General features: G+C 54.2%; 2 protein-coding genes across 2 annotated transcripts; both read right to left on the minus strand.

The window, feature by feature from the left end:
* Window positions 1-270: 270 nt before the first annotated feature.
* Gjb4 (gap junction protein beta 4) lies at window positions 271-1,258 on the minus strand. Its single transcript, XM_055611409.1, has one exon. The coding sequence runs from the start codon at window positions 1,069-1,071 to the stop codon at window positions 271-273; it is 801 nt and encodes a 266-aa protein (XP_055467384.1). The 5' UTR covers window positions 1,072-1,258.
* Window positions 1,259-4,086: 2,828 nt separating this feature from the next.
* Window positions 4,087-6,835, minus strand: Gjb5 (gap junction protein beta 5). Its single transcript, XM_055611415.1, has 2 exons — window positions 6,696-6,835; window positions 4,087-4,917 (listed from the first exon to the last, which is right to left on the minus strand). Exon 2 carries the CDS (start codon window positions 4,891-4,893, stop codon window positions 4,087-4,089), a length of 807 nt encoding a protein of 268 aa, XP_055467390.1. The 5' UTR covers window positions 4,894-4,917; window positions 6,696-6,835.
* Window positions 6,836-9,680: the final 2,845 nt, after the last annotated feature.

Below are 9,680 nucleotides of genomic sequence, written 5' to 3' on the forward strand. Positions count from 1 at the left end.
TCACCCATCACACACCACCTGTCTACAAAGCACTGGTAACATATTTATTAAGGAGGTTGAGGTACTCTATTGACAAATACAAAATCCCCGCCAGCCATCCAGTCCCTGGAGGCTCAGGATCTAGGGACTCAAGGGTGTTTCCCATCTTCCACTAGCCCTTGGATGAACTTCCGGGGTCCCCACAGCTGCATTCCCCACCTGACCTGCTGCGGGAGACGACACTCCCTTTGCCCGTTTTCGCGGGTGGCTTCAGTGAACCCTACCTGCAGGTCATGGGTACACACCTGCGTCCACGGCGGCCATCCCGGCCTTTGTTAGGACGGCGCTCTCATCTTGAGGGTGACCTCCTTGGGAGATCACGTATGGCGGGCATGTATCGGGTAGGTGCTGCTTCCTAGAAGCTTTCCGGCGCCGGGGACGGAAGACCTCCATGCACCTCTTGCCCACCAGGTAGGTGACCTCGCTAAGGTTGAGCAGGATGCAGATGGCCGCTGTGACTACCATGAAGTAGGTGAAGACCTTCTTCTCCGTGGGCCGGGAGATGTAACAGTTCACGGTGTGGGGGCAGGGCTCCACAGAGCAAGCTACCACTCGGGGCATGTCATAGCCCTGGTAGATGCGGTGGAAAATGTAGAGGAAACCCGAGTCCACCGTGGCCTTGAAGATGAGACTCAGCAGGTACGTCCACCACAGGCCTCCTCTCTTCTTGCTCAGGTTGCTGTACAGGGCTGGGGCGTTGGGCCCATGTTTGCGGCGGTGTTTCCTCTCGCGTTCTTCGCGGTAGGCGACGTGCATGACCACGAGCAGGGAGGGGCACGTGACCAGGATGAGCTGCAGGGCCCAGAGGCGCACGTGGGACACGGGGAAGAACTCGTCGTAGCAGACGTTGGGGCAGCCTGGCTGCTTGGTGTTGCAGATGAAATCCTTTTGTTCGTCATCCCACACTTCCTCCGCGGCCACCACGTACACCAGCACCCGGAAGATGAAGACCACCGACAGCCAGATGCGGCCCAGTGCCGTGGAGTACTTGTTCACGCCGCTCAGGATTCCCTGCAGAAACGCCCAGTTCATGCTGGCTGCGTCCTGGGTGCCTCACGCTGGACGTCTGTGCGCTTGTGTGTTGACCTCTCAGGCGCCGGGGGTGGGGTCGCGAGGCCTGGGAGAACGTGCGAACGGGTGTCCTTATAGGTGATGTTAAGGACGAAGCTGTTTCACAACAACCACTGGGCCATTGTGTCCTCACTCACGGTGACTCAGAGAAGGATGGCCACAGTCCCCATTCCACAGGAAAAGTGTGGTAAGGCTGAGAGGTGAGAGGTCCCTGCAGCTCTCACAGCAGCAAGTAAGTAGCACAGATGATCTTGGACCCTGGTCTTCAGATTCCAAAACTCAGGGTCTCTTTCCTTCTACAAAGTAATAAGCACATGGAAGATAATCATCGTGCATGCACATGCCAGCTGGCCCCCATCCTCCCACGTCTCAACCACGGTGTCCAGAGACTTGTAGTGTCTAGAGGTTTGACCTCCCACTAGCTTTGGGGACTGGATGAAGGCAAGAAGGGGCAGGTGTCAGATTCATTAAATTTTTCCTGAATCCAGCATGGGTGGGGTCCTGGGTTGGGAATGCCTACCCTGGCCCCTTGGGCGATGTATCAGAACTATCTCCATCCTCACTCCTTTGTGGCTCTGGGAACTTTCCGAGACATCCCTTCCCAAACTAAACACAGTCTCTTCTGCAATTGCTGTGGCTTGGCATCCTTCCCACTCTGCTGTGTCGGCACAGAGCAGATTGCCATGCTTATTTATTCATCTTTGTTTATTGTCTTGGAATCTGGACCATGGTGGGTCCCTCTGAAATTCTAGTCATTTCACTGTGTGTGTGTGTGTGTGTGTGTGTGTGTGTGTGTGTGTGTGTGTAAGGGATGGGGAAGAGGCAGGGACTGGGTTCTGGCATGGTCTCTGCCCTGCCATTGGTCTTTCTTCCCAGGCACACGCCCTCTTCTCTCACTGCCTTATTAGCGGCTATCTGTTAGTCAAATCTGTCGTTATTTTCACACAGCCAGGTTCTGCATACCCCAGCTTTGCTCTCCCTTGGTCTGGTATGCCCACGATGTTCCATCTCAAGCTCTTTTTTCACCATCCCTGACTCAGCTTCTGGCTTCTGCAGACATATCCCTGGGACACATGCTGAGCCCCCTCTGCCTTCCACTGCACACAGACTCCAGTGGCCTAGTCAAACAATTCCCAGTTAGACTGCTAGAGGCTGGAAGCCAAACTGTACACCTCTCTCTCCTGGGACGCAGCCTTTTTGTCAGGCCCAGTGAACTGTCAATGGATGCTGGTTAGACTGGGCTGTAGCTTCATTCTTCATTCCCAGTCTCTTCTAGATTCTTCTCTGGTCCTCTGGCCTCCCTTTGGTATAGCATAACATTCTCCCTCCCCACCTGTGGAGTTTTCCTAGGGTTCCCTCAGGGACCCTGCCCTCCCTTGGTCCCCTCCGTGAAGCTAAGTCACCAGGCCTCAGTTCCCTGCGACCTTTCCCCCAGCTGTCTCCTCACCCTTCTTGGGTCCCCGTGGGTCCTCACTCTCCGGTGCCGGCTTGTCTGTCGGCCTGAGGCCCTCCCGGAGGCAGCTTTTGTTCCTTACTTCACAGCAGGGTGGGGCTTTCTGAGCCAATGAGCCAAGAGAGAGCACAGGGGTGGGTAGGCAGGCTGGGCGGAAGAACTTCCTTGGGCACAGTGGCAGAGCAAACACCTGTGGCTCATCTCTCCCGGCCCATACCTTGCTCCTCCAGCCTGTCTGGGTTGGTAGGTATGTGGGCGGGACTAAGTGATGGAGGCTGGAGGCTGGTGTCAAAATATCCAGGTGCAGGATAGCGCTAATGACACAGATCCCATTTCTGTCCCTTGCAGCTTATCATGTCTAGCCCTCTTCCTGTCCCCTGGTTCCAAACTTTCTCTTTTGCCCTGTCCTCAGGCAACTGGTTCTAAGATCCTTAGCAGTTGGTTTCTAAGGGAAGGGACACCCTTGATTCAGCCCAGGACTTGTGCTACACTGCCGGGGCTAGAGCTAGGGATTGGATCTTAGGCTCCTCTGTTTTGGAGCCCAGACAAGCCACGTGGATTTTCTAGACCAGGGCACCAATGCCCTGCTGGAGACAAGGAATGCAGGTTGATGACATGAAATGCTGCTGTTGGCTTGGGGCCAGGCACAGAGCCTTGCTGTGTGCCCTCTGTGGTCCTGGGGCTCTGTCTGTTGGAAATGGCTTGGGGGAAGCTGGAGTGTGTCCCAGCAGGGGCTACAGAGGAGTGTTGGGCTTGTGTCTGGCAGGGACAGAGAAGGTTAATGTACACCCAGGGAGGGGCTCCTTTGCCTCATTTCACACAAGCATTTATTGAGCACTTCCTAATAGCAATGATTCACACGTATGTGGCTGTTTCGGCTGGCTGGCCCTGGTACTGCCAGGAGCTCTCAGTGCTCACAGTGACCCCCACAGGCTATGCATTAATAACTCTCTCTGGAGCCTAAGTGGCCTGAGTTCTGATGCAGCCACACTGACTCCAGTCAGCTGCATGTGGCTGCTTTCCATCGCCACATACAACTCTCCATGTGCCAAACTCCTCCATCTCTGCAGACACCAAACATCTAGCTGGGGCAAAAGACTAGCATTGGAATGGTCCCCAGGGAAAGCTAGGGACCCCTTTTCTGGAGGAGAGGGTGACCACATGGATCCAGGGAGGGTCCCTGGAAGGCCGAGACCAAAGGGCTGTTTGTTTATTTATCTTTATTAAACTCTCACCCTGACCACACAGGAAGGCATTTGTTCATCTGTGCCCTCATGAAACTCCTCCTCCAAGAAGCCCTGTTAAGTGGTACTCCATGTGTTTATTTAACAGAAAAGGAAACTGAGGTACAGAATGGAGGGGTAATTCAGTGAAGGCCACTCAGCCCCGACAAGTAGCCTGGAGCTGAGGGGCAATTGGATGCCAAGCTGTGGGACTCAGCAATTCTCCCCAGCAGCTACATCCACAAGAGATGCTGAACCTTCCAGTTCATGCCCACCCTGCCAGTCCAGTCTAAGGACCCTTCACAGAATGGTTTTCTTCACGTGGGCTCGTGGGCGATCCGGTAAGAGTGGTGGGTGAGTGTCTGAGCCCAGAAAGATGAGGTCGCTTGAGAGGAAGTCCTTCTGTTTGCTGGAAGACTTGAGGTCATTCTCTGGGTGTTCAGCGAGTGCTCTCCTCCGTGGCATGCACTCAGAAAACCGCTTCATCACCAGGTAGATCAGCTCTACAAGGTTGAGCAGGATGCAGATGACGGCTGTGACCAACATGAAGATGATGAAGATGTTCTTCTCCGAGGGCTTGGCGATGAAGCAGTCCACTGTGTTGGGACACGGTGTCTCGTGGCACTTGACCATGTAAGGGAGGGTAAACCTGGGGTAGAACGCGTGGTATAGGTAGAGGAAGATAATATCTATGGTGGCCTTGAACAACAGACTGCAGACATACGTCCACCAGAGCCCACCCCGCTTCTTGCCAGGGTTCTGGTAAAGGTGCCCACTGCCAACTTCTTCCTGGTACCTCTTCTCTCGAGCCTTGCGATAGGCCACGTGCATGACCACGAGCAGGGAGGGGCACGTGACCAGGATGAGCTGCAGGGCCCAGAGGCGCACGTGGGACACGGGGAAGAACTGGTCATAGCAGACGTTGGTACAGCCGGGCTGCCTCGTGTTGCAGTCGAAATCCTTCTGGTCATCACCCCACACACGCTCGGCCGTCACCAGGTACACCAGCACTCGGAAGATGAAGACCAGAGACAGCCAGATGCGACCAAAGGCTGTGGAGTACTTGTTGACCCCGCTCAGCAGCCCCTCGAAGACACTCCAGTTCATGGTGGACTCAAGGGCTGGCTGCTCCTGCAGGAAGAATGGGAGTGTAGTTTCCCACGTTATGGGATGCTCAGTCTGAGCACTTCACAGAAATGTGTCATCACAGGGCAAGGCACTATTATGCCCCCATTTTACAGCTGAGGGAAACTGAGGGTTCGAGGCGTTTATGAAGTTATAGGACTATTAAGTGCAGAGCTGGCACGGAGGCACCGGTGATTAAGTCGGAGCAAGCCTGCTCATAAAAGCGGGTGGGCGCTGCTGCCAGGAAACAGTCATTCCCAAGTCCCCGAGCCTTGGGCTAGTCCCTCTCAGACCTCCCCGCTCCGGGGAGCCTGCTTTCTGTCCTTTGCTGGTAACGTCCAGGCAATTAGATGCCACTTACCCGAAGGCAAGGCGGGACACCAGTAGTTAGGCCTACTTAGATTAAAGCAGGGAGCCACAGTGCTCTTTATGCTAGAGGCTCTCCAGAATAAGCAGGTGGGCCAGTGCTTCCCAGACTATTGTTTTCCCAGAACCCTGGTCCACAGGCAGGCACGAGGAAGAAATAATTCCGAGATAGAGAATAATTGTGCGCCAAGACAACTTGGCAAGTGGCCGGGTTCAGCAAAATTAAGTAGCCCCCATCCCCTTTACTCATCTACGCTAGTAAATGAATTCACTTTGTGACTCCCTCGGAGCAGGATGAAGTAGGCAGCGTTGCCACAGCTCCTCTGACCACAGGGCCCCCTTTCATCTGGACACAGCTTTGATCATCTTGTTGGACTGCTTTGCCAAACACCAGCATGGAAAATGCTGTCCTGGGGAACAAGGTTGTGCGTGACCCCCGAGAGAAAAACTCATTTTCATTTGAGCAGAAGGGTCCCTACTTCTCCATTAGGGAGCCCCCTTTGCCTGATTCCTGGGGGAACGATGGGGTCCACTGTTGCCAAAACACCGTGCACCCTCATGTGGTCCCCTAGGCTTCGTACTCTAAGAAGTCATGAGTAAAGTTCGGAGCCCCACACTTCCACGTGCTGGCCTGGGTGGAAAGTCACAATTGACCTGACCTCTTGAAGGTCACGGCAGCCAGCTTAGATGCAGTAAGAGGCATTTTGCAAAAACCGGTGTTATTCCCTTATAGCAAGGGGGATGGTATTTTTCTCACCTCGTGGAGGTCAGAGACTTAGGAAGTTGGGACTCAGAGTCAGGACTCAGACCTAGGCAGGCTGGCTCCAGAGTCCACTCTGCAAATGGTTCAGTTCTGAGTTGGGGGCCCTTTCCTCAAGTTTTAGTGAACTGCTTCTTCTCCAGTGCGTCTCCCTTCTCTACCAGGTGGATCCTGGATGACAGCGCTTGTGGGCACCTCTACTCCCCACCCCATCTGTCTATACCACTCACCACTTGGCCACGTGGTGCCCTCGCTTTGAGTCACTGGTTTCTCTGCACGGTCCTATCTCAGGTGGGTGGAGCTGGCAGCGTCTTAGGAACACCCAGGGAGGCCTAGCCCTAACCCCAGAGCTCTGCAGGCTCAGGCGTTGCTGCTCAGTCTGCATCAGAGCGCTGCCCTGCTCAGCAGCCCCTTTCCCTGCTCAGCTCCAGGTCCCGGTTCTGTCACCTCTTCCGGTTGGGAAAAGGAGGAAGAGCTTAGAGCAGAGGGCTTGCCTTCACCATCAGGACCCAGGATGGCCCGCGTGGGCGTACACACACACACACACACACACACACACACAACCTCCCTTGAGCCTCCTCCAGAGAACTCTGTTAGGTGTGCCTTTCCCTGCGAGGTGTGCCGAGTCCTGGGCACGTCTAAGTAGAGAGGCCTTTACCTGAGCAGCGACTCCTCAGGGCTCCGAGTACCGCTCCTGGAAGGCAGCAGTTGGGGTTCAGCAAGCATCAGAATTCATGTCAGAATCAGGGAAGGGTTTCTGAGAAAGCTCATACTTGGGACAGAGGCTGTTGAGCAGCCCAGGCGTGTCCTGTTGGCCAGGAGGGGTGTGTGTGTGTGGGGGAGGAGCTGTGGGCTGCTTAGCCATTGGCTGGGTCGGGCCTGACAAAGACTGCCTCCGGTGAAGCTGGAGAGAGGGGTTTCCTCCTCCCAGAACAGGAAAGCCCGCATCTTCTCAGGAGAGATCCCCTGCTCTTTCATCTTTTCATCCCCAACCTTGTATGGAGGGCAGAGGCCAGCCTTGCCCTCTTTAAATTCTTCCTCTGGAGTTCTCCAGGGCCAACTGTTTAGAAGGGGGCTTCTAAGGGTTGATGTCTGCATCTGGTTCTCTCTCTTCCTCCCTCCTCTTTCCCCACTCTTCCCTCCTCCTCCTCCTCCTCTCTCTGCCCCTCTCTTGCAGCTGAAGCCCACACCCCTCCATGCCTGTCCTCTATTCCTGTGTCTGGACCGCACATCCTTGATTCGACTCTCACCCTCTCCGGTTCCTCGGCTTGCTTTTGTATGATGGGGTCTACAGATAGAGCCCAGGTTGGCCTCCAACTCTGGATCCTCCTCGCTCAGCCTCTTGAGTGCTGAGAATCTCAAGCCTGGAGACTAATGAATGCTGAATGCACACCCAGCTCCGTGGTAGCTCACACCTGGCGGAAGCATATACACAGCCTTCTCGTGTTCTGGAGAACTAGATGGCCTCTCAACACCAGGCTCTGTAGGCACCAAAATTTCTCAGGGGCATTGTAGGCACCAAAATTTACCAAAAAAAAAAAAAAAAAAAAAAAAAAATCAGGAGGGTGAAGCATGGGTGCAGCTCAGTAGAATGCTAACCCAGCAAACGGAGGGAAGCCCTGGGTTAGATTCCCCACCAAGGCATAAAACGGGTGTGGTGGTGCATGCCTGTAATTCCAACACTTGGGAGTTGGAGACAGGAGGATGAGGAGTTCAAGGTCATCTTCTCTATGTAACAGGTCTGAGGCCAGCCTCGGCTAGATGAGACTGTCATAAAATCAGACAGTATAACACACGAGACAGACACGTGCCAGGTTTATAGGATGAGAGCTGCAAGGTGCCGGGCTTGGCTCCCTTGATTCCAGCCTCGGAGGCACTTTCGCCAGTCCTTGTGTGAACGGCCACCGTGGTGCCTGAGTCTAGGTTTCTGTGTTACACATACATACACATAATGAGCAAGCGAATTCTGTGAAATCCTGTGTGTGAGCCCCTCCCCCCACCCCCGATGGAGAGGAAAGACCCTCTGTGATGGTTCCTGTGCTGGTGCCTTTGGGACACAGTAAGCAACTGTGGTACTTTTGGTGGGTTCTGTTTTGGTGACCCTGCTGGTGGTAAGGCCACTGAGGCGAGGGGGCTGTAGGAGTTTCTTGGGGAACAAGTGGGAAAGGAGGTAGAAGGTTCCCTGCAGAGGGCTCTGGTGCTGGGGGCAGTTCAGCAGGAGGCTACCTGTCCAATGAGACAGCAGGAGACACTGTATCACAGGGCCAGCCAGGCAGAGGTGTGAGAAGCACCCGCATTCTAGGGAGCAGGAAAAGAAAGAGGCACGCGTGAAGAGGAAACCGGATAGAGAATCAGGGCGTGGAGAGAAGGCTAGGAAGGGGAATGCAAGAAAGGGGGAGCCACAGAGTGCTCCTGGGACTTGCACCAGAACGATTTCAGATTTTAGTCGTGGGGTGTGGGGTGGGGACAGAAACTGGAGGGTGTGGGTGAAGAAAGTGATGTTGGTTCCTTTTCTTGATGCTTGCAAGGGAATGAGAAAGGCAAAGCTCCAGGTGGAGGGACGAGGCCAAAGGGAGCCTGGGGTTTGCTCCTTCAGGAGAGGCAGAGAGCTGCAGCTGAGAGGAGGAGTCCAGAGGGAGGGTCCTGACTTGCGGCTGGTCTTGCTTCACCCCCACCCCCCATCATCTCCTTCCCCACCGGCTCTTTCTGGATCTAATTATCTGGCTTCACCACCTTCCACACGTACTCCTGGCTCAGGCGGCCCAGGTTTTCCTGCTGGATCACCCCTTCTGGCCTCCTGTCTGCAGCTGGTATCAGCAAGCAGAGTAGATGGGAGGTGAATGGCCTTCGGGAGATGTTTGATACCTGAGGCTCTTCTGATAAGCAAAGGGGAATGCATGGGTGCTCTGGCCAATTCTCCACTGCTGACCCCGATAACCCCTGCTCCTAAGCACGGCAGCTGCCGCTCAGTGTGTCTGCCTCATCCACTCAGGATGGGAGCAAAGGTTGGATATTCATGAGGAATGATAATACCAGCTCGATTGTCGGGTGCCTGTCAGAGCATGTCAAATGTCCTACATGTATCATACGTTTAGCAACCTCTCTCTCTCTCTCTCTCTCTCTCTCTGGGCCCTTTTCTAATACAGCAGTCCTAGGAAAATGCATTTTAAAAAGGTGTTGAAGGCTTTCGGTGGCTTCTTAATGCTCCTGAGGTAAAAGCTCATCCTGCCAATGTGGCCCATAGCACCTACACAACCTGGCTTCTGAGGCTTTCACACTCAGCCTCTTCCTTTCAATTTTCACGTCCCAGCACCCTGCCCTTTGTTCATTTGCTCTTCCATCAGACCATCAGACTCTCTTCCCTACCTCAGAGCCCCAGGGCCTTTGCATATGTTTTCCAGTTTGCTTATTTATTTTTTCCTCCCCTCCCCATTCCTTTTCCTTCTCTTCTTCCTTTTCCTTCTCTCTCTCTCTCTCTAAAAGAGACTGGGTCTCACTATCTAGCTTTTGTTAGCCTGGAACTGACTCTGTAAAACAGGCTGGCCTCAAATTCCCTGAAATCCACCTGCCTCTACCTCCCAAGTGTTGGGGTTAAAGGCATGTACCAGCATGTCCAGTCTTTAACACCCCCTCCCTGCCCCCA

Source organism: Psammomys obesus, unplaced genomic scaffold, assembly GCF_907164565.1.
Source record: "Psammomys obesus unplaced genomic scaffold, mPsaObe1.curated_primary_1811, whole genome shotgun sequence".
In the NCBI taxonomy this organism is placed as follows: Eukaryota; Metazoa; Chordata; class Mammalia; order Rodentia; family Muridae; genus Psammomys; species Psammomys obesus.